The sequence below is a fragment of the Symsagittifera roscoffensis genome, chromosome 2, assembly GCF_963678635.1.
Source record: "Symsagittifera roscoffensis chromosome 2, txSymRosc1.1, whole genome shotgun sequence".
NCBI classification, from domain to species: domain Eukaryota; kingdom Metazoa; phylum Xenacoelomorpha; order Acoela; family Convolutidae; genus Symsagittifera; species Symsagittifera roscoffensis.
Window position 1 is genome coordinate 42,567,957 of NC_087063.1, and position 25,679 is coordinate 42,593,635.

Below are 25,679 nucleotides of genomic sequence, written 5' to 3' on the forward strand. Positions count from 1 at the left end.
ATGATAAAAAATCTGGATTAGCGGGTTTTGTAGATATTAAAAAGGCTTTTGACACAACTGATCACTCCAATTTACTAACCAAATTAGATCTACATGGGTTCCGCGGTATAACAAACACTTTTCTGCAGTCTTATTTAACCAATCGTAAACAGTATGTATCTTTTTGTGGTAAGAACTCTCAATTAGATAATATTACGTTCGGAGTTCCCCAAGGATCTGTCCTAGTTCCACTGCTGTTTTTACTCTATATCAGCGACATGCCTAAGAAAATAACGAAAAACTCAATTTGTCTGTTTGCTGATGATACAACGATTCTTATTACGTGCAAAAACAATTCGATTGATAAAAATTTTATTCAGGACCTCAAATCGATAGGAAATTGGTGCACAAATAATAGACTAACCATCAATATGTTAGTCCAAATTCGGAACGAGTTCAAATGAATCTGAAAGTTTTTTGGGTAATCAGTAACTTAATGTTGTGAACTCTTTCAAGTATCTTGGGGTTGTGGTAGATAAAAAGCTCTGTTTTGAGCAAAACATAGATCAAGTTTGAAAAAAGTTAGCTAAATTTAATGGAACTCTTTATAAGCAAGAAATGTTTTTTCTAGACCATTTCTTCTTGGAATTTATCAAGTTTATGCAAAACCTTTAATATCATACTCAAATCAAAAGCGAATTCTTCAGGCGCAAATTTGATCACATTACGGAAAATTTCTCAGAATATAATAATGATACCGTTTTTGAATTGCTTCTAGATACTGTTTTTAAAGAAGTTATTTATCAAACACTAGGTAAATCGCCATTTAAACTTTTGGTTTTTAATCAACTAAATAGCTAACTATAGGCAAACACGTGCCCGTAGCTTGAGATTGCTACGCTCAAAATCTGTTAGATTAACTGCTTATTACAATCGGTTAGCGTTAAAGTGCTCGAGTTATACAACTTTTTTTCGGCTAATAATCTTTTTCCAGAGAACTTGAAAGACATGTCAAAATCTCAATTGAACTCATATGTACAAAACACTAAACGTAATTTTGTCACAGATAATTTTGATTTCTCTCACCTGATATTTGACAAGTCATCTAATTCCTGGCTTTTCTTTCTCCTCAACTTATTCTGTAAAAATCTACCTTATGGGACGTCTCCTCGAGGGGCCTTAGGGTCCGTGAGTCGATCCCTCTGAGTATGTTATGACTGCATAAATGTGCTCACTAAATAATTCAAATTCAAATAGATCCTCCTCCGTAGTTTCTGGTTGACTAAAACGCCAAAAATAATTTGCTCGGAGGAGCCCAATTTAAAAAAAAACAATTTGCACCATATTAAATTTGTGCTGAATTCTAATTGTTGTACCTACCTTTTTCGTCTAAAACAACATAAATCGAAAAAACGCGTGTTAAATTTTAAATTTTGCTTTCTTTTTCCGGATAACTTTAATTGCACTGTATCAGATTCATCATTCAACATAAAATTCTCCAATAAAAACAGATGGTTTTAAAGAATTTTCCGGAAAAGCTTCTTCGGTTGGTAGTACAATTGATGTTAATAATTTCAACAACTTTTTGTGTGAGTCGGTCAAAGCCTTGCAATCGATGTACCTTGTAATTTTACTCCTGCAGACATAGAAGCAAATGAAAATTTTTTTCCTTTTGTCCAAGTAATGAGTCAGAAGTTTCTATTGTTATAGAAAAACTGAAAAATAAATTGTTCGACGGTCATGATGGCATCAATAGCATCAATATTTGCCATTCTTAACTTTCTGCTTTAATCAATGCTTTAATGCTGGCATTTTCCAGACATTTGTAAAATTGCAAGAGTACTACCTATCTATAAAACGAGAAATCAGACAGAGCCAAACATTTTTCGACCCATAAGTTTGCTAAGTACTTTCAGCAAAATTTTTGAAAAATTAATACCTATTCGCATGAATAAGTTTATATCAAAATGCAAGCTTTTCGTGCCTGAACAGTTTGGGTTCCGGCTCAGATATTCTTGTGTGCATGCAGTAGCTTCTGCAATCGAAATAATGCGTCACTGTATAGATGATAAAAAATCTGGATTAGCGGGTTTTGTAGATATTAAAAAGGCTTTTGACACAACTGATCACTCCAATTTACTAACCAAATTAGATCTACATGGGTTCCGCGGTATAACAAACACTTTTCTGCAGTCTTATTTAACCAATCGTAAACAGTATGTATCTTTTTGTGGTAAGAACTCTCAATTAGATAATATTACGTTCGGAGTTCCCCAAGGATCTGTCCTAGTTCCACTGCTGTTTTTACTCTATATCAGCGACATGCCTAAGAAAATAACGAAAAACTCAATTTGTCTGTTTGCTGATGATACAACGATTCTTATTACGTGCAAAAACAATTCGATTGATAAAAATTTTATTCAGGACCTCAAATCGATAGGAAATTGGTGCACAAATAATAGACTAACCATCAATATGTTAGTCCAAATTCGGAACGAGTTCAAATGAATCTGAAAGTTTTTTGGGTAATCAGTAACTTAATGTTGTGAACTCTTTCAAGTATCTTGGGGTTGTGGTAGATAAAAAGCTCTGTTTTGAGCAAAACATAGATCAAGTTTGAAAAAAGTTAGCTAAATTTAATGGAACTCTTTATAAAGCAAGAAATGTTTTTTCTAGACCATTTCTTCTTGGAATTTATCAAGTTTATGCAAAACCTTTAATATCATACCGCATCTTAGTTTATGGATGTGCGTCCAAATCAAATTTAAACAAAATACTTTTAATGCAAAAGCGAATTCTTCAGGCGCAAATTTGATCACATTACGGAAAATTTCTCAGAATATAATAATGATACCGTTTTTGAATTGCTTCTAGATACTGTTTTTAAAGAAGTTATTTATCAAACACTCGGTAAATCGCCATTTAAACTTTTGGTTTTTAATCAACTAAATAGCTAACTATAGGCAAACACGTGCCCGTAGCTTGAGATTGCTACGCTCAAAATCTGTTAGATTAACTGCTTATTACAATCGGTTAGCGTTAAAGTGCTCGAGTTATACAACTTTTTTTCGGCTAATAATCTTTTTCCAGAGAACTTGAAAGACATGTCAAAATCTCAATTGAACTCATATGTACAAAACACTAAACGTAATTTTGTCACAGATAATTTTGAACTCTCTCACCTGATATTTGACAAGTCATCTAATTCCTGCCTTTTCTTTCTCCTCAACTTATTCTGTAAAAATCTACCTTAGAGGACGTCTCCTCGAGGGACCTTAGGGTCCGTGAGTCGATCCCTCTGAGTATGTTATGACTGCATAAATGTGCTCACTAAATAATTCAAATTCAAATAGATCCTCCTCCGTAGTTTCTGGTTGACTAAAACGCCAAAAATAATTTGCTCGGAGGAGCTCAATTTAAAAAAAAACAATTTGCCCCATATTAAATTTGTGCTGAATTCTAATTAATGTACCTACCTTTTTCGTCTAAAACAACATAATTCGAAAAAAACGCGTGTTAAATTTTAAATTTTGCTTTCTTTTTCCGGATAACTTTAATTAGCACTGTATCAGATTCATCATTCAACATAAAATTCTCCAATAAAAACAGATGGTCAGGATTTTGGATTTTTACAATCTATTCAATGACCTGTTATCCGATTCCTCCCACAAAAATTTGTCTGGCATGGTTCAATAGCGGATATATTTTTTGCGAACGCTAAAGTAGTATGCGTAGAGAAGCGTTACTTGGTGCTCTTAGCGTTACTTGGTCCTCTTGTTATTTTCGGAACAAGATATGGAAAACCCAACATGAAGCAAGCTTGGCTGAATGATGCTGTCCAAAAACAGATGCAGCAGAGAAGGAAAGCATACCCCCAGAGCATGCCAATAAACTGTACTTAGATGCTTAAATGGTTTCGCATCAGAGGCGGATTTAGGGGGAGGGGGGGGGGGGGTGGGGGGCGGAAGCTTTTTCCTTCAGGGATTCGACACCCTGCCGACCCAAAGGGTCCCCCCTTTGGTACTTTTTAGGAAATCCACTTTCAAGAAATCCACAATATTTACTACTTTTGAGGGGGGTGCGCGCGCCGAAAAAACGCAATTTTTTGGTCAAAATTTTTCAAAAAGTGCCTAAAAACGCCTTTTTCGACTGTTTTTTTCTTCAAAAATTTGCCTGCGGCGCAGAAAATTTTGCCAAAGTAGGGGCAAAACAGTGTTTTGGGAGAGCTCAAAAAATCAATTTGGTCGACCTAAAAAAAAGGCCGTCAAAATTTTCGATTTCTTTTTGAAAATCCGCCCCCCCCCCCCCCTCGAGAAAATCCTAGATCTGCCCCTGTTTCGCGTCGTAAATTTTGTAACAACCCAGTCATACTTTTCGTAATTTTGAGTATTTTATTTACGGCAAATGTTCTAATACATTTTCATTCATGACCTTGCAAAAAAGAGGAACATTTTAGAGATATTGTACATCCAAACATGTAAACAATTTCTCTTGTGCATCCATATTATGTCAGTTTTCAAGTAGTTTAGTCCCCCTCGCTCTATTTCTCTTTCTCTTTCGCTGTCCATAGCCCATAATTTATTATTTTTCCTTAGTTTTCTTCTGTTTGAACAGTAGAAAATTATTGTAATAATTCGTTGGCTCACAATTCGACCAATCAGAAAACGAGTTGGATTATTTTGGTACAAATGGAACCGATTTTTCATTTTGGTACAAATGAACGTTGTTACAAATGGGACTTCACCCTTATTCCCCCTCCTAGTCGAAATGACGACTGAAGACTGAAAAAGTTTATTGCATACGCCCATGACAGCTTCATGTTTCGCTTCCATTATCAAATCTCAAACAGGATTATAAATATGTGACAGTTGGCAAACCATGGCTGGGGTTGAAAGATGTATCATTTCCACGCAAATGATTAAAATGCCTGCAAACAGCTTCAGTTTATAACTCGCCATTGATTCGGGGTGATTTTAGAAAGATAAACTGGCGTTTCCTATCTCAAATCAAACATTACTCTTTAGAAGCTCAACGATTAGTTAACCTTAATTTGACCAACTAAACATACCAACTTTGTATACAAGACATCGTATGGTTAGTTTTATAAGCAGCCCCAAAACCCATAGCGTATACATCGGAAAATAGACAAAAACCAAACATCGTTGGGCTAAATCTACTCCGAGTAAACCCATGTTTGTTTGCGTTTCGAGTCATTCTAACCTCAAATCATTGTACTCGTCAAGCGTAGTTCGAAATCCTGTATAAACCCACAATTCATTTTCATTTTCATAGTTATAGCCATTCAACTAGTTTAAATTGATTAGTCGGAATTATACAAAATGGAGAAATACACATTGAAATCATGGCAATTTACCAAGGATTTGGACGAGGATAAAAACGCTTTGGATAACCACATGAAAGCGTGGGGTGTTGGAGTTCTGTTCCGAACTATGATGTCCAAAGCAAACCCCATCCTGCGAATCAAGGAGTCCAAACAGCACCCGGGTAAATACTACCTCATCAGTCGGTCGCAACGAAGCGGAATGCTCGTGAAACGATTCGTAGTCGGACCCTTCGAGGTCAACGGACCCGAGATCGACGAGAAAAGAGCAGACGGGAAGGTTTTCAAGTCCAAGTTCACCCTCTCCGACGACGGAGTGTTGACCTTGACTCAGAGACACGAAGGCGATCTGCCGCTGTCGACAACTACCCGAGAAATCCAGGAGGACGGAAACATGAAAGTTGTCGCAGATGTTGCGGGAAAAGTCGTGACGAGACTGTACGTCCCAGAAGACCACGTGGAATCCAAGGATGACGAGGAGCTGTAGACGCTCTAAACTGACTTGATTCTAAATCGTGCTATTTAGCCTTTATAATTATAATGAGCATTTATTAACTATGATCGGGTTTTTTTGTTTTAAATGATATTACGAGAAGGAAATATTACAACAAATTTTTCAATGAGATATCAGCGGTTCCTTAAATTTTTTCTAAAAATTGATGAAGACTGAAAAAATATATATATGAGTAATGAGCCCCAGTGATGGATTTTCCTCTAAGCATTACCTCTAGGACTGTGAGTTTTTGAAATAATTGGCGTTCTTAGCTATAGTTTTTGTGACGTCATTTTTATTTTGCTCAGGCAACCTTAAAACTTTAAAATACCCTTTTGTCGTAATAATACAGTGATTCAGGTGATTGACAATTAAAAATTTTGAGTCAATTTTGAAACCTACGCCAATATTATGATAGTTTTATTTCGAGAACCTACTCAAGTGACCGCAGGTCCTACCCGAGTCGAGATTTTTCACCTAATTTGAAGCAAGATTTGAGCGGTTTGAGCGGTTTTTTTTAGACAATTACGCCCAAAATCTTGCTTCAAAATGAGCGGTTTGAGCGGTTTTTGAAAGGTTTATCTAAAAAAACCGCTCAAAAACCGCGTAAGATTTGAACGTTTTGAGCGGTTTATCTAAAAAAAAACTCTCAAAAACCGCGCAAGATTTGAGCGGTTTATCTAAAAAAAACCGCTCAAAAATCGTTCAAATATTGCGCGGTTTTTGAGCGGTTTTTTTAGATACACCGCTCAAAACCGTTCAAATCTTGCGCGGTTTTTGAGCGGTTTTTTCAGATAATTTTTTCAAACCGCTCATTTTGAAGCAAGATTTTGGGCGTAATTGTCTAAAAAAACCGCTCAAACCGCTCAAATCTTGCTTCAAAAGAGGTGAACAGCCTCAAATTGGGATCTCTTCTCGAGAATACAGCGGGCATCGAAGATTCTCTAACAAAACCGTCGAGCAATTTTTTAACGTTCCAAAATTTTCAAAAATATTCAGCGGACTGAAAAAAAAGAACTTGATAGGTGAGCAATTGCATGCAGCCCACTCTAGCACAGCGCGGAATAATTTTTTCTAGAACTATAGCAACTTGATGCCAGGCTAAAAACAATATTACTTGAAAAACGTTACCTTACGATCAAAGCTACATGTTCAAAATGCCTTAAGAAACAGACGATATATTTTTCTGCTATTCAGATGCGAAATTTTTATAAGCGTAAAATAACGCTCTTAAATGCTCTTTCAAATTTTGGTAAAAAGAAACCAATTCGTCAATTGCCCAACCGGGATTATGAAACAGAACCTTGAAGCTGCAGTTTTTTTTTTAAGTTCAAATATTTAATTAGATATTTAAGCGCACTGAATTAACCAAAAAAAAATTATTTCATTAATTCTATGAATGAAGTTTTTAAAAACCGTCGCTCTTCATTTCTGATTTGATTTCCTCTATGGTCAGTAATTATAACTACTGACCATAGAGGAAACCAAATCAAAAATGAAAAGAGACGGTTTTTAAAAACTTTTTTCATAAAATGAAAAATACTAACTCGAAGCTCTAAGTAATTCGACTGGCTTTTAACGTTTTTGAATACTTTAGCAAACAAAAGAGATTTTTTCCAGAAAAAAGAATGGACAAAACTTCACTAATTAAAAAGTAATAGTCTCCATCCTACGCGAAAGTAAAGAATAAACGAAGAATGAAGAATATATTTTGAGTTAATAGTAAAGGAAATGTAGCGCTCTCTAAGGCGATGTGCACTAAGCAGATTATATCAAAATTAGAACGAGCCTAAAAACTATATCAACTATTGATTTATTCCGAAAATTACAATGTGAATTAAGTTAACATAATTTATTCTCTGGAAGGGCTGTTGATTGAACGTTTCAGCTCATCGCCAACCACCCTCAAAAGATTATACACAAGAGGACGAGTAGAAAAATGTGCTTCCTTACAAAAAAACCTTCATACAAAAATTCATTATCTATGATGTAATTATTGTAAAAGTTTTGTAACTTGGTTACCCTTTCGCTTGCTTTCAGCCTTTCCATATCTTTGGGAATTAGATGAGGCTATATAATTGTTCCGACTTTCGAAGAAAACGGAATTTTCATGCTCGGTGTGTTTTTTTCATTCAGTCAATTTTCGCCGAAAGAAATAAAAGTTTTTGACACAAAAAATTTATACCCCATTGAAGATATCGACTTCTTGAGTTGAAATGTAGAGAGATATTTTACCTCCGATTATTTTTTGTAAAATTTTGGGGTTTTGAAAATTGCCAAATTGGCCAAATTCTGGATTAAATTATGCGCGCTTTGAAGAATTTATTCATATTGCTGAGAGGCGTAACGCGAATTATTTATGGGTGGCGAATTATCCCGCACAACAAAATCGTTTCAAATTGAATTGAGGCTTGCTAATTGGTCGTAATAATTTCGTACGACTCAACATTTTTTACATAGATTAGTCTAAAATTTATAGCTTTTGAATGTTTTTCGCCAATGTTTTCCCCGGCTTAGCCCTGATATACGAGCAGTTTTGTTATGTTATATGCTTATATTATTATATTTCTTTTTAGAGCGTTTTTCATGGCTGTGCTGTAAAAGGGCACAGTTGGGAGTTTATTTTTTGTAGAACTACGAGTTACACAACGGTTTGTTATGTTTTAAGTTTTTAACGATGAACTTATATGTTACCATAAACTACCGTCACGTAAAAGTTTACTGATTTAACATATGATGTACAAATCTGAAGCAGTTCAAGTTTTGAAAATTGAATTTTGTTGTTCAAAGAATGTATGTCAGTTCTTCAGAAGATTTTTAAATCATTCATCTAATGGCAAACTCTCGCATATTATAGTAACTATTACGATTATCTTTTGTAGTGTACCATTGTGTGCTAATTTCACTAGCAATCACACTACTCCAGTTTGCGTATAGCTAAAAATGAAAATTAGCGATCAGCCCACCCCTACCTGTAGCTGCTTAAATCAAAGCTCGACCGGAATGAAGATTCAAGGACGACAACAAAGCGATTTTAACTAATTTTTGCTCTCAAAGACTTTCACAGATGTTTCCATTGTAATCAAAATTGACAAAATTTGAGACCACGTCACAATCAATTATATTCCAATACTTTAAAAGAGTTAATATTAATGATAACATATTTACATTTCATTACAATTGATTATAATGGATTAAAATTGGTATAATCATTTTAGTATTAATTACAGTCGAGTCGTTTTTCTAAACCTCAGTTTTCTTAGTTTTTACAAAATGATGTCACTCGCGGTGTAACATAGCCTTCTCATTTTTTCAGCCAAAAAGAATACCCCCAAATTTTAATTTCATCGGATTTCATAGTTTTAGAAATTTGTTGCAATATAGTCGAACATCTTATAATTTTACAGGGACTGATTTTAAAAGGACAATAGAATCGACACCGTAGATCTCCGGCGTAAGCTATGGAGCGTCCATATTTAGCAGCAGAAAACAAAATTAAGCTGCGTTGCCTTTTCTTTTAGAGTGAAAAAAAGTGGGATTGAAAAGAGCTTCGTTAAAATATGTGGGTCTGTAACTGAAAATTGAAACTTCTGGAACTGAATAATTTTGTAAATAAGTTTGATAGTCAATTTTAAGCTTTTTGTTTTCTGTGATAATTAGATGAGGCTCTATCATTATGTTATATACTAGAGTTTAGAGACTTATTCATGACTGTGCTGTGAAAAGGCCCAGTTGAGTTTAAGTCCGGGGTGGCTCACTCATAAAGTAATATCAGATAAGGTAAACCGTCTGTTCGTCACGCTATCTTATTTTCGGTCGGATAGGTTCGTGCAATTTCTTAATCTAATACCAATCCTATTTTTATTCTTAAATCTTCTAGTCTCAATAGATCTATTGTAAGCTGGTATTTGCGAGGCTTGATATCAAGAACTGTTCTAGGGGAGAGCAACTGTTTGCTAATTTAACCTTATTCTGTTCTGGCTGAAACTATTTATAGTTTCAGCCTTGTAAATTATTGTAATTGTTAGTTATGGATCATGATTGGTTAGCTCTAAGTATTTTACAGACAAAGTTTATCAAGAATATAATAGGATGAAATAAATACTTGTTTTGGACTGGTTCCACGGTTGATAATATAATTTGTTTGAAAAAAACTGTCTGGAAATGCATAGGGGATCTGGTTACATCCTCATCAACATATGGATCAACCTAATCATTCGTGTGTTAGGATGTGGCATAGATAAGCGTAGTCCAAAATTTAAAAAAATCTATATGTGGTATTGGAAATGCTACACTATTATGAAAGGCTATTGTTTTAACTATTTATATACGGACCGAGTGGACTCTTTTTTTCTAAATTCGTTCAAACCTCAAGATAAGAATGCCTTTTTAACTTAACTTTTATTTCAGATTTTAACTGAACAGCTGATCGGAACATAAATTCCCAGCTCTGAAATTTAAACTAACTAAGGCAGGTGCAAACATTGTGAGTTCCCCCAGTTAAACTAAGTATTGATTTTTAGTATAAAAAGCATTAAAAAGCAAATGTCAGTTTCCTGATCAAACGGACAATAAGAGATAAAAAAAGGACTGTAATCTAATGGCAGAAGCAGGAAAAACCAAACTAAAATTGTTTCGGATGAGCCTGCCTGTGTTTTTCAGTTACTCTATTTTCTTATGCTCAAACAGACGGCTAAAGTATTTTAAATTTTTTTTACTTCTTCCTTTTTAAGTTCTCCTATAGTAAATATCACTTGAAGCGGAGTCACTAAAAACTTGAGCAAGTTTAAGTAAAGCAATTTCTTACGTTAAATTAAACAATCTGAAACAAAAACGAAGTGCAACCACCCGACTGTCGGACAAGATCTCAAGGGACAGCGAGAATGAGGCAGTGTACCCTTTCCTGGCAGGCAGTGGAGTTCAACTTCTGCCCACCTTCTCCAACAAATTTTGTAAGAAATAAAAGCAATAAGATAATAAAATTAATATCCCCTCCTATTGGTAAAAGTTAACAATAAATGAACAGTTGTGCATAACATTTGACTTTTTCTATTTAATCATCTCTTTTTAATCTATCTGCTTATCTAAAAATCATTTTAATTCTAGCACCAGATTGACAATGATCTAAGATATAATTTAACCGAGACTTAAATGTTAGTTACTAATTGAAACAAAGGGATCTAACAATCGATCCCAACGTTTCTTTTAATAAATATAGTTCATCTTTGTAATATGTTAGTCCATTTGTTTTTATTCACTCATAATTATTTAACCTACGTTATTTAAATTATTTCAAAGCAATGTAACATATTGCAACAATCTTTATTTTTCTTGGATCTACTTAACAATCGCCCTCCCTTTGGTATCTAATAAAGAATTGGTAAAAATTATGGGCAAAAGCAGTAAATTAGCACTAGAGCGTCGCATTCAAAACCCGAATTTTGCTGCAGTCTGATTGGCCAAAAATTCGACAAATTAATCTAGTTAACAATTGCTTCCTTTCTTGAAGGGGGGGTGGCAATTGCTAAGTAGATCTTTTTTCTTTAAGCAGCCAGAGTTTCATCCAAAAGTTTTATGCGGAAAATGTTTTATTCCTAGTAAAACTGATGCCAAAAATGATGCCGAATACATCGCGTTTTCAGACCACATTTATTATCGCAAAATCTGAAGAAAAAAAAAACGCATTTTTATTTTCATTTTTTTTGTTTCATAATGATAAAACCGGCAGCCGATCAACCAGCACGTTATTATTATTTTTAAAAAATTATTCGTTTGAAGATAAGAATTATACCTGTTCTCCGCTATTTTTGACTTCAATAGTCTAAAAATTCAGACACGTTTTTTTTACACAATTTTTTTGATATCTTAAGAATCGGAAACATAACTTATAGTGTTTCATATTTATATCTCATGATATCCCACGCTGAAAACGAACTTTAAACTAAATTTGAAAATGTTTTGAACGTGAGCTGACTCTAATATTCAGAATTTTTTAATTGTGTGATTTCTTCACTGAGAACATTTAATGACAAATTCTGGAGAGCAGCGATGAAGGTAGTGCAATATGTATGCAATTAAAAGCACGCTGTGTGTTGAGGTGAAGTGAGTATGATTGATTATCTGAAGCACTTTGTAAAATCTGATAATGGCAGATGATCATTTTGATGATATCTTTGGAATTAGGCTTTCAGTAGTGTCAATGGTGAATATGTGCCAAACTGCCAGATAGGACATGCCCAAAAATGATTTTTTTCTTAAATAATTCGAAAATAAAAGCTGCAGAAACAAATTAGAAAAAAATTAGCAAAAAACAATTAGAAAAAAATTTATTAGAAATATTAGAAGAAATGGCCGTAGAATGAGAAAAAAAATTTAAGGAAGGTTACAAAAATTCAATTATTTCTAAAAACTGCTTTATAAAAAATAACTTGCAATCTTCATTTTCTCTTCCCGGGCCGAGGTTTGCGATTTATGTTTCGACCGTGGCGGGTCGAAAACATGTCAGAGTTCGACCGAAAATCCATAGTCGAGAAGGCCCTATAGTCGAACTCAAAGTCGAACACAAAGTACGAACTAACCTTAATTTTTGTTGCTACCCTAACTTTTCAGTAAATATTCAGTACGAGTCCAACGTGCTATCGAAAACCTTCCTGCGTCATCTGAAACACTAAGTCAATATAAAATAAGACAAAACATGAGAAACCGAGAAAAAAGCGGAAAAAAGGAATTAAAAGCATAAAAAATATAAAGATACATTCAAAAAAACATGCACACATACATTCAGGTGGTTGATATCTTCGGAGTTCGCTCCGTTAGCGGCCACTTGTTTTACACATTTTTCGAACTGCGCGAAGAACTCGACGTCATCGAATTTACTAAGAACCGGATGTTTCGATCGGAACGACAAGAGCTCAAGCCCAAATCCAGGCGGCATGATATCTCCCAAGACACGGACTGTGTCATGAATGCCACGAAGCGGTTTCTCTTGACGTTCAGCGAGCAATGCAAGTTTCGACTGGTGTTTCTCTCTCAGCGTCCTTGTGCTCGTTCCCAGTTGAGTCCGGCAGCGGAGAACAATACTGGGGAGCAGACTGCGCGGGCATGACTTCAGGATATCGGAACGGGTCTCAGTCAAACTTCGAGTAGCCTGTATAAGTACATACTCGGCAGACAACAACTGACCTCGTAGCAGGCAGCGTTGAAAGTTGTGAACGATGGTGGTTTCGAAGCAACCGTTGGCTGGGATTCGAAACCGCAAAAAGTGAGGAATCACATTGTTGGAAATGCAAGCCTTCAGTTTCTGTGACAAGTACTATTCTGTGACATCTATTAAAGAGATGCAACATACAGAAAATAGAACAGGGAATTTTTAAGAACTTTATCAAGTTAGTTTGCGATTTTTGATCAGAATTTTAAAACAAAAATTCAAATGTTTTCGCACATTTTGTGCTTCGTCAGGACTGGAAGTTTTTACTATATATATATAAAGATCCAAGATCAATGAACGTGAAAAAAATTTCTGAATGATACAACTAAATTGCCTCCGAATTTGAAGTTTAGGATTGAGTATGAGGTGAACGGCAAGATCCTGTTACTGGACATGATGATTGAGCGCGGAGATAACTGTGTGTCCATCAGGTGGTACCACAAACCCCCGGATACCGGCCTTTATCTGTCCTACCACGCATGTGTACCAGTCAAATACAAGCGGAATATTGTCGAGGGCACTGTTCATAGGATACACCACGCCACGTCTGATTGGGTTACGTTCGATAATGGAATATAGAAATTCAAGGAAAACTTGGCTAAGAACCAGTAACCGCCATCGTTCGTAGATCCCATCATTTCACGGACAATTGAGAAGATACGGCAGAATCCCTCGAATAATGAACTTGAGAGTCATGTCGTTTCCCGCCTGACTGATCACAATGAGCGACCCGTCATGGTGTTACCTTACCGTGGTAGTATCTCTGATCAGTTTGGCAAGAGGCTCAAAAAAAATTCAAGATGTGAGCGTCATTTTCACCACCAGGAAGCTGAGAACTTGAATGCCTTCACTCAAAGCGCCGGTTGCTGCAGAGCTAAGAAGTCGTGTGGTGTATGAAATTCGTTTTCGGGCTGCAACGCCCGCTACGTCGGGCAAATAGTCCGCCACTTCTGCACACGATTGAAGGAGCATCTGAAGACAACGGCACCCATTGGAGAGCACCTTACTGGCTGCGAAGGAGTCACCAGATACGAAACAAAGATCCTTGCCCAGGCAACTGACCTGATCACTCTTTTGACAATGGAAGCGTTGCACACACAGCGTAGGCAACCGAAGCTGAACAGCCGATATTCATGTCGGCTGTTCAGCTGTGGTTGCCTACGCTGTATATGCAACGCTTCCATTGTCAAAAGAGTGATCAGGTCAGGTGCCTGGGCAAGGATCTTTGTTTAGTATCTAGTGACTTCTTCGCAGCCAGTAAGGTGCTCTCCAACTCTGACTATCCGGTTGCGAACACGGCCCGGGAAGTCTGGCGAAGGCTGGCTACCGCGGCTTGCGTCTCCCTGTTCTATTTTCTGTATGCTGCATCTCTAGATGTCACAGAATAGTACTTGTTTGTGTTGTTTTTTGTGATAATTTGAATAATTTTTTTTTGTTTCCAGTTTCTGATGATACATTGATTCCAGCTTTCAACACGTTATTATTAGTGTTTAGTTTTGATTGAGCAGACATTTTTGAAGCGTTCTTAGATATGTTTGTCATTTCTTCCATATCTTTGATCTATTTGTAATTATTGTAAAAAGTTTTAATTTTGACGATGCACAGAATGCGCGAAAACATTTGAAGTAACTTTTTCTAAGTTCTCATAAAAAACAACAAAAAATCACCACAGGCTATGATCTGGTTGAACGGGTTGTTTTCAAGGGATAAGCCATGAATAGCAGTCACGTTCTCGAGTTCTTTTTCTCGTTTTTGTCAAGGTGTTCATGATATGAAACAGCCAGCAGCATCAATTTGAATTATCTATAACTCAAATAAAAATAGACCACATAAAGATTGACCACCATCGTCTTTCTGATCAAAAAACACTTTCTTAGCCTCAGCAGTAGGAGCAAAAGATCTTTGGGTTGGAGCATGTGGATGGAACCTATGATGATGCGCTTAAACGGTGGTTTGACCTTGGAAAAATTGAAATGGCTCCGGAAAATGAAATCCAAAAAAATTGGACGGAGCCAATTTTTGACAGCGAAATTGCAGACTTGATTTTACGACTCGAACCAACGGACGTAAAAAGACTCAACGCGTTCCAAGATAGATTTGGCTCCCAATGGTTGAACGTCATCCCGTGCAAAAATTTAAGGTTAAAACTGTCGAACCAACAACTCAGAATTGCGATAGGACTTCGATTAGTATCAAAAATATGCGAACGGCATAAATGCGTGTGCGGAAAAGACGTTACCGAGGATGGTTGGCATTGTCTTTCTTGCCTCAAAAGTGCAGGCACATTCTCTAGGCATTCAAACCTGAATGCCCTTATAAAGCAGACTCTATCATCTACTCACATTCCGTCTGTTTTAGAACCACGACACCTCTACAGGACCGATCAGAAGCGACCAGACGGTTTGACGCTCGTTCCATGGGCTGATGGTAAGCAGCTCTTGTGGGATGTAACGGTAGTAGATTGATGCCGGGTCTGTTTGTAACCCTTAGATTGATGCCGGGTCTGTTTGTAACCCTGGTACGGCTGCCGCTGAAGCGGAAGAGCAAAAAATTGACAAGTATAAATATCTTGTTAATGATGGATATCTTTTTCAACCGCTAGCTTTTGAAATTCAGGGCGCGGCCGGCCCCAGTACATAAGTTTTTTTGAGCAAGCTTTGTAAGAACCTAAGAATATTGGTTCAAATCCTGTCTGCTCGATCAAATCTGACTTGATCAAATCCTGTCTGCTCACGACGATGAACTAAACAAGTTCCTAAGCAAAACGAAAAAAGATAACATTGTTTGTCTATTCAAAGAATTAATACTTAAGTTCAACGAAAAAGAGAGCATTCAGAACGACCTCAATGCTATCAAATCTTCAATAAAAAAAGTGCACAATGACGTTAAAGGATCAGCAATGTCAGAAACGCAATCAGCAGGGGAAACCTCCAAGGGTAGCTACATCTCAGCACTGTTGAAACAGAAAAGCTCCGAAGATGATAAAACATGTGAGGCGAGGATCTCCGGTATACCGGAGTTCAAATCTGTCAGCTTTGAAAAGAAGCCCAGACAGCTAGACATAATACAACACGAAGAAAAAGCCATGATTTCAATCATGGAACATCTCGAAATACATAAAGAAGCAATAACATCAGCAACACGTGTGGGAAAATTCAGACCTGAGTCAATAAGACCAAGAACATTTTTAGTCAAGTTTCGCGACAAAATGACTGCATACAAGGTACTTGCGAGTGCCTTCAGACTGAAGCAATACGATGGTACCGCAGACAAAAAATTCAAAGTGTACATCAGCAAATCGTTGAATAAGACCGAGCAAGAACAAGAACGCAAAATCTTGAAAAAAAAGAAGAAGTCTGATCGAAGAAAACACATATCCTAGCCGATTAAAAGTTCGTAATTTAGAACTCTTCCTAGATGGAGCAGTAGTAGATTTGAGTGAATGTTGACTTTCTTTGAGTTACGAAACTGACCAATTTACCGATTATTCGATTCTTACTTTCAATACCCGAAGCTTAGTGAACTCAAGTAGGCGCACATCTCTATCAAACTTTGTCTTCACAAACAACTTTGACATCATCTGTTTAAGCGAAACATGGCTCACAATTAACATCAGCGACTCCGAACTATTCCTCCCTGGCTTCAATATCTTTCGTTCTGACACAAACACCAAACAAAATGAAAAAACAGCCCACGGTGGGGTCCTTATTGCAACAAAGTCTACACTAAAATGCTATGAAATTTCTCTTCCTGACCAATTTCAAGGTTATTGCACCGCTATAATCTGGGAATCTTCCGAAGGCACATTACTAATTGCCACATGCTATTTCCCCCCTCCTAGGAGCGAATATTATCTGGAGCCCTTCCGCATTTGTCAGCTAATGGACTTCTTGTCGAACTGCAATGCAAATCTTCGTGTAATAAACGGAGACTTTAATCTTTCTTCAATTGACTGGTCCATTCAAACCTCAGAACCGCTCCATCAATGTATACTTGACAAAATAGATAAATTAAGCTTAAATCAAACTGTTCACTTCAAAACAACGAACGCTAATATACTTGACTTAGTCCTTGTTAGCAACCAAGTTGAAATAATCGACACCCTACCACTCGACGCATTTACTGCACCAAAATCTGATCACAAACCTATTAACTCAATAATCCGCATAAAGGAACTCGAAAAAAACTCCACATTTAGTAAAACCAGTTTCTATAGCTATTGCGAAGCTGACTTCGACGGTTTAAATGAGGCGTTTTCAATCAACACCTTCTCACCTTACTGCTGGTCAAATGTTACAAAAATAGTCGAACTTTGGTACGAATGGATTCATAGCTTTCTACCAAAATTCATCCCGCGTAGAACTCAACATAGCTTAAATCTTTCTCCCTGGATAACTCCTGAGACGTCAAACTCAATGAAACGTCTGTCAACATTTTGCAAACAAAAAGGTTCACAATGTGCCTCGGTGATTGCAATGAATGAAAAGGTACAAACCGCCGCAGAGAATAACAGAAGCGAATACGAACAACATCTGTCAAACTCGCGTGATACTAAAGCCCTGTTTAAATACTATAGAAAGTTCCGTAACTCAGAACTACCTTTCGTCATGAAACTTGATAATTCAGTTGCGAAAACCTTGCCAGAACAAGCTAATCTATTCGCCAAGTTTTTTAACTCAGCATTTATAATCTCTTCTCAACCATCCTGTCTTGAAAAACAAGAGCACTCAGTTAAACAAATAATTCATAATATAAAACCAGACAGGAATCTGATTGCCAAACTGTGTAATGATCTAGATCTAAGTAAGTCGAGAGGTCCCGATCTACTACCTCCTATTTTATTTAAGCGTTGTAGTGAATCTTTAACGCCCTCTCTCTACCATATCATATATAAAGCACTCCAGACCTGTTGTTTCCCTGATCAATGGAAACACTCTATTGTCAGCCCAATATTCAAAAAGAAAGGAAGCAAGGCCTCGATAAGTAACTACAGACCAATATCACTACTTAATATTGTCAGCAAAATCTTCGAAAAAGTTCTTTTCATCGATCTATATAAACATCTAGAACCTATGTTGCACAACAACCAATTCGGATTTTGCGCGAAAAGGTCAGGGATCATCCAAATGCTGCTCTATCTTGATACCATATATTCAGCTATAAGCAAAAATGAAGAAGTAGACGTAATATATACCGATTTCGAGAATGCTTTTGACAAAGTAGATCACGGTATTCTGATTGATAAGCTCTACTAGCTGGGAATCAGAGGCAAAATTTTAAAACTAATTTATAACTACCTGAAAAATAGAACACAATGTGTCAAAATCAAAGACTGTCTGTCCCAATCATTCTATGTCACAAGCGGTGTTCCTCGAAGATCAATCCTCGGGCCATTGTTTTTTCTTGTCATGATTAACGACCTACCAAGTGTATGTAAACATTCCACCAGCTTTCTATACGCAGACGACGCAAAGTTCTTACGAATTGGTACACTTAACGCAGATTTTCAGAAAGACCTAAATAACATCTTTACGTGGACTCAACAAAACCAGATTGCGTTCAATGCGTCAAAATGCACTCACCTACCGGTTAAACGTGCCACAAGTAGCGACTTTCACTTCGACTCACATTTAATTAAGAAAGTCTCAGAGGAAAAAGACCTAGGAATAATTGTAAAATCGGATCTAGGCTGGACATCGCATATTAAACTTAGAAGAGGAAACGCCCTCAGCACTCTATGCATGCTGAAGCGCAAACCACTGACTCTTAATACCAAGACGAAACTTAATCTTCTCAAATTCATGGTAATTCCAGTTTTGCTATACGGCTCAGCGTGCTATCAATTGAACGTCGAAGAGATGAAACTCTTAGAAGGTGTTCAACGCAATGCATGCAAATGGATTGCAACAGGTCCTAATTACATAACGTCGCTTCAGCGTCTAGGAATACTGCCTTTACCCATGTACATTCAGCTCAATAATTTACTTCTACTATCTAAAATCCTCAGTAATCACTACGACTTCAATTTTTGTGACCGTTTTTCGCCAAAAAATGACCTAGCTAATACAAGATCTCGTTTATTTGAATGTACACGCCCTGCAAACTTTGTTTGCCAAAAAAATTTGTGGTTTCATGCAAAGAGGCTGGCTAATTTGGTTCCTCAAAAAGTGGAGTTTACCAACACGATAGGACTCAAAGGACGGTTGCTGCAATGGATGTGGGAGCATTTCGAGAAAAGATTCGATGACTCCAACCCCTGTAGTTGGAAAATTCTGTGCGACTGTACCCGAAACAACTGCACAAATATGTCTAACTAACTTAACTGAAACTGTGGGGGAAACCCCTTGCGTACGCTAAATTCATATTATTATTATTATTATATGCACTGAGGAACCCAGAGCAGGCAGCTTTTTAAAACAGAGAATCTCCCTGGCAATACAGATTGCGAACGCCGCTTGCGTACTCGGAACAATAAATGACCAAATAACTTTCGACGAAATTTTTTACTTGTAACACTTGTATATTATATTATCTCGTGTCGAGTTGCGTGTTCTTATTGAAGAAACGTAACCCGTATCGATTTTAATTGAAAAGGACTTAAACACTTGTCATCTTCTTTTATCATTATCACTTCCATATCTAAAAAATTCCAAGGATTTTGACTGGAATACATGATGAAGGGACTCATGACTGTAACCTCGGTTACTATGATACTTTTGACCTTCTGATTACACGGACCGGAAGAAAGACCAATAATAAAATCAATCAAAATTAGTAAACTCGCCCTACAATGGGAAACAGTTGCATTTTTTTCAGCTCCTCGTTTTTCGGTTCGCAGAAGTGTACAAATTACATTTAAATTGAAGAAACAGTTGAAGAAATGTTGGAAGTATTCCCTTGTATATATTGTTGTATATTCCCGATTTATAAGATTCCGATCCGAAGTTCTACTTCCAAAATGTAATGAAGGACGTGTGATATAATTTTTGTTACCATGATACTTTTTTGATCGTAAAATGTAAAACTAAAAAGTAGGCATTAATTTACTTAAACCGAATACGCAACGAACTATAAAAATTGGGACTATATCAGTTAAATTGTCATAAAAGTATAATGTGTTACAATTATTGAAAGTTTTCTGCTCTGCAGGTTTTGGATGAGAATTAAAAAAGGAGTTGAATTGCCGAAAAGGTGGCCGTTTTCAGTACCCAGGACAAGTTGGTATATGGTGAAAGAAGTAACAACAATTACCTTAATTGGTGCTATCAGTAAATTTTGGCTCCGAGTGTTAAGTAAAACTCAAACCAAAAATCTGCAAACGTTTTCGGACTTGGCTCTGAAAAAAGTGCACAAGAACCGACCTCTTTTAACCATATCAAATCATCATTGCTGTGTGGACGATCCCGTTTTGTTTGGTCTTCTGCCATTCAGTTTAGTTTCGAATCCTAAAAATATAAGATGGACCCCTGGCGCTGATGAAGTTATGTTCTATAAGGACAGCTTGTCTACGCTTTTTGGATATGGAAGAGTGGTTCCAACTATTGTGTGTCTTGAAGTTTCAATTGAATTTTTCAATCCATATTTTTAATCTAAATTTTCATCTCAAATCCTTGTAATTTTCCAGATATGACCCTTTTTTTGTAATTGTTTCCAAAAACTTAAATTTAGTTTTTTTTCTTCAAAATTTTAATTCCCAACCTTGTGGTTGAGAGCTGTCAGATTATTCTCAGGAGTTGCGAATCTTGCCTCCAAATTTGACTGCTCAAATCTTCGTACTCTTCCAGATATGACGTTTTTTTTCTTCAAGTTTTGAAGTTCCTTACCCCCTGTAGTTGGGGGCTGTCAGAGTATTCTCAGAGATTGGGAATCATGCCCCTAATTGTGGCTGCTCAAATCCTTTGTTGTTTTCGAGATATGACGTTTTTTTTAAAAGTTTTTTAGAAAAACTAATTTTGAAGTTTCCCAAAACTTGAAATTACCAACGCTGTAGTTGGGTACTGAGAGGATACTCTCAGGAGTTGCAAATCTTGCGTTCAAATCTGACTGCTCAATTGATTTTAGTTTCCAAGATGTGACAATTTTATGTAATTTTAAAAATTTTCAAAGTATTGAGATATTCGATACTTCATTAAATTTTATGGGTTTTCAAATTTTAAATTGAAAAAAAACTTGAATACAAAAAATACAAAATTTGAAATAACCAACCCTGTATTTGATTGCTGTCAGACTATGCAGATCTTATCTCCAAGGATGTAGAGCCAATATCCAATATATGCGCTTTTTAGTTGTCAAAAATTCGAAGCACCAGAGGTGCGTAACACGCTACTTTCACTTTTAAAGGCTGCTTTTTTGTCGTGTTTTTGCCAGTGTTTGAAAAGTGCAGCTTCGCCTGTGTTCATAATTAGTTCAACTTTTCAGCGTTAGCCTGGAGGTAACACTCACGCCTGGGACTGCAAAGGTCTTGGGTTCGAATCTGATTCAAACGGGAAATATTCTGTTTCAACTGAAATTTTCGGACAATTGTTTGTCTGGTTTTCTTTTGTAGGCTTAGTTGCCACACCTTGGAGTCATTTTTTTGCTTCGCGCATTTTTAAATGTTTCTTTTAGTGTTGGATTTGCTCCTGCAATTCGTAATTCTACTTGTCTTGACTTCGTATTTCATTTTTTCTTTTTTGTTTAGCTTAAACACTTTTCGGCCCTTATCATTTCCGCATAATTTTTATTGTCTTAGTGGCCTAATTTTGGGTCGTTTCTAGAGAAACGCAATTTTTACGCTCCCCTCTGCACTTGGTTATTTTTCTACCACTCGTTTTGTTGATTTTTCTTTCGGCGTAATAGGTTTCGGCTTAAATTTTATCGGCTTACAGTCCTCTTTTTGAAGAGTAAAATGGTTTTTATTCAAACATTTTCATGGAAGTCTCGAACGTTTTTTTGAGTTCCGAGTTTTTCTTATAAAAACATTTTTTCGGAGCAACGTGTCTGCTCATGAATTGTCGAGTTTGTAAATTTTATTTCGACGCTCTTTTTTTATTCATTGTTTTACTTCTTGTCATGTTTTCTTGAAAGGAGGTTTTATTCCAGACAAAATAAGACAATTGTAGGAAAGTTTTTGGTCGATCAATTTTTCGATCTTTTTTTCACATTGAGTTTTACGGCTTTTTTCATCATTTCTGTCGGTTTGTTTATCAGGCTATGCATGTGCTGTCTTGCAAATAAAGCAAAGCTTGGCTTCGCCCATGTTTGTAAAATTTGTAAAGGTGCAATTAATTGTATTCTAAGATTTCGGATTTTTTTGCAAGTTTTATAGTTTTTTTTGATCTATAAGTCAATATCTTGTCCCTTCATCTGTAAGTAGTCAAAATCATTCATTTTTGTATCGCAAGTGTTGCGAAGTTCTGCTGTGCCTCTGTGTAGCAATTTATTGTAATATAATTTTTGGTTACCAGTTTTTTTTGAAAGGCCGTGTGCGCGCGCTGGCATCGTTATGTTACTGTCTATGAACATTATAGATGATTGAATGATGTGATTTTAACCTTTACTCTATTCAAGGGAAATTTTTCTTGTTGCTGAAAACCTTTAAAGCATGTAATCTTCAGGAGTAATTATCATTTTGATAAAAATTTGTTTTTTATGTTCTTTTTATGAAATGGATCCCTCGATTTTAGTTCCATCGGCTGCCACATTAGCGTTTATGAGGTTCCATTTGAACCTTTAATAAGATATTATCACGAACTTTCCCAATAATGCTATCAGGCGGTATATATCCGAATCTAGGACCATGATGTAAGTCTCAAAAACAACCTAAAACAATTTGGCGTAAAAAATGTCGCAGTCCATGTAGAAAGCGAACAGGACTAAAAGAAATCTCGGCAAAACTGTGGGAGATGATTCGATTTATGGGTTCAGCGAAACTGGCTAAACGAATTAAACGACTGTATTTAATGGTGTCCTGGTAACGAAAGTTACATCGCGTTTAGGCTAATAAATATTGAATTGTCGAAATTTGGAGGTAATGCAGTTTGTAAGTACCACAATGTTCCGACCAGTTTTTAAAAAAACTACAAAAAAAGTTTTTGTTTCAAATTAATTAGTTTTTTTGGGCGGTGTGATAAAAGAATTTGACGTTGGGCATATTCGACAGTCATAGTAATATAGGCAAAGAATGGTTCCAAAATGGCGCTAAAAATCTCTAAAACTACTCTTACTTGCTTACAACTAAGTTTTCAGGGCTTTAATTAAACATAAATAAGCTGTTGTAAGCATGCGCGGTCACCTAATTAGCTCGAATTTCCCAAAAAGCAAAAGTTTCAATCAGTTTTTATCGACACTGAGAAAGTTTTCATGTCGTTCGAATCACGTCTAAAAGGGCTTTAATTTGATATATCACTGGACCCATTCCGATGATTATTTGTGGTACCTGATTTTGCGTGGAAAAAAAACCCGAATAGAATGTTCCTTCCAGAGTTTTCAAATGGTCTGAACAGTAATGATATGAAACAATAAAAAAGTTGCTAGGTTTTAGTGATATTCCAGCCTGGGCACTGGAAGATTAGCACATATAAACCGATTAGATTTTTTTGTGAATTTGTTAAGTATAGAAGGTTTTGACTTAGAAAACCTTTCATTAAACCAATCTTTAAAAAGAACCAGAAAGTTATCAGTTAATGTCAAGTATTGGTGCAATATCAAAATTTACCAAATAGCTTTCAAACAAGAGATTATCTTTCGCAAAATTTGGACTTCGAGCATCTTATTCAAGTATAGATGCTCAACCCTTTTGTTCTGAATAATTTTGCAAATCATTTGACGAGATTAAAATTGCTAATGCATCTCTTCTTCACTTAATACGAAATGAATTGTATCCTCAGAAAAATGGCGTGTGGTATAAAACCTTTGTCATTCATCAAAAAACCATCACATTAAAATTGTTCTAGCCTGATTGAATGCGCTCGTTATGTGCCATTTATATTTTGAAATCTTTTTCACTACTCAATGGAATATCATATAATAACGTGTAATTTTAGAGCATATAATAACATAAAATGCAAAGTAAAACTTAAGTATTTTTCAATCTTTATTTTGAACATAAAACGGTGACAGCATATAGAGAAACATCCTGCATTAATTTAGGTTTGTTTGTGTTTGAATTGTTTAATGTCTTGTTTTTTTAATTACTGTGATTGACTTGTTTAATGTCTTGTTTTTTAATTACTGTGTTTTATAAATTGTTTGGCTTGATTAAAAGTAATGAACGTAGTGAAGACTATTATATAGGTCTTGCTGATTGTTTTTTGTTTTTCTTTCAGAAAAAAGTCCTAAAATATTGATGCACTTAGGTATAATGCATTTTTTGAGCTTAGCTGAAGTTAATCTGCTGAAAGTGACGTAAATAGCTCTCTCCAAATACAAATGAGGAAATGGCGCAAAAACACGTGAACGATTTCTAGTTTCGAAAGTGGAAATTTATTTTTAAGCGATTTCCCAGCGGAATAAGATTTCCCAGCGGAATAAAAACTTTACCTATTGATCCAGTTTTCTTAAGTTGGCTTCATGTTATCAAAAAAGCGCCAATCATAAATTGTTCTAGAAATTCAAAGAATTTAAAGGGCATAAGATTTTCGAAAGTTGAGATTTTATCAAGAAAGTGTTTTTTTTTAAGTTTACTTGCGTTCATTACACTTTTTGCAATCTTCGATTGGCTATGTTTTTATAGGAAAGATATCTGATTTTTAGTTTGAAAATTTTTTTCAAATTTCCTATTGAACCAATTTTTTTCTAGAAATTGTTTTTTCAAAAGATAAATGGTTAATTATAAAAGCTTCAAGAAGTTAAATGATCTCTACGGTGATGAACTTTTTTCTATCAAACGCGGCATATGTTTTTCGAACAAAAAAAGACAATGATTTAGTGGTTTAGTTCTTCAATTTAACTGCGATTGAGCATTTAAAGATTGCTCACTTTTTCATTTTCTGCTTTAGCTGGTTGGGTGCATCTGTTTGCCGAGGGTAAGATCAACCTGGACCAACGTCTTCTTAGACTCAAATGGGGGGCTGCTAGACTCCTCCACGAAGCCAAAATACCGCCAATTGTTTTGCCCATATGGCACATGGGCATGGATGATTTGTTGCCCAATAAGAGACCATACATTCCCCAAATTGGACGGAAAATCACGTTTGTGGTTGGAAAACCGATTGATTTTACAGAGCAGCTGGCTGCTTTGAGAGCCTTGAATTACACTAGAACTGAAATTAGAAAACGATTGACGGACACCATGGAAAAGGAGCTGAGATTGTTGCAAAAACAGTGCGAAGAAATGCACAAAAGTTTTAAAGCTTCCGCTGATTTGAAAAGTTAAAACTTATCTATCGAAAATTTCTGATAGCAGGTGAATTTTTGGCAGTACTTGCTGACAGAGGCTGTTCTCCTGCAACAGATTCTTTCAGAAACTTTATGGTTGAGTATTGAAAATTGAAATGATTATCAGATTTAGCAGAAAGTAAGAATCATACAATGTATGAAAAACTTTCCGAAATAAAGAAAGAGTTTCTTTGTTGCGTTTGAGGTGAAACAATGGTGTAATTTAGATATATATTCTAGAAAATGAATTTGCATGTTCCACAAGTTGAGCTGATTTAAACACTCTGCTATGAGGGAAAGTT

General features: G+C 36.0%; 2 protein-coding genes across 3 annotated transcripts in view; both read left to right on the plus strand.

Moving 5' to 3' along the window:
• Window positions 1–25,679, plus strand: part of LOC134839181 (branched-chain alpha-ketoacid dehydrogenase kinase-like) — a 557,313-nt gene that overhangs the window by 526,163 nt on the left and 5,471 nt on the right. The gene's annotated exons all lie outside the window — the stretch shown is intronic.
• On the plus strand, window positions 20,149–25,590 carry LOC134838883 (tafazzin-like). Its single transcript, XM_063854188.1, has 2 exons — window positions 20,149–20,565; window positions 24,970–25,590. The coding sequence occupies exons 1-2, from the start codon at window positions 20,177–20,179 to the stop codon at window positions 25,373–25,375; spliced, it is 795 nt and encodes a 264-aa protein (XP_063710258.1). The 5' UTR covers window positions 20,149–20,176; the 3' UTR covers window positions 25,376–25,590.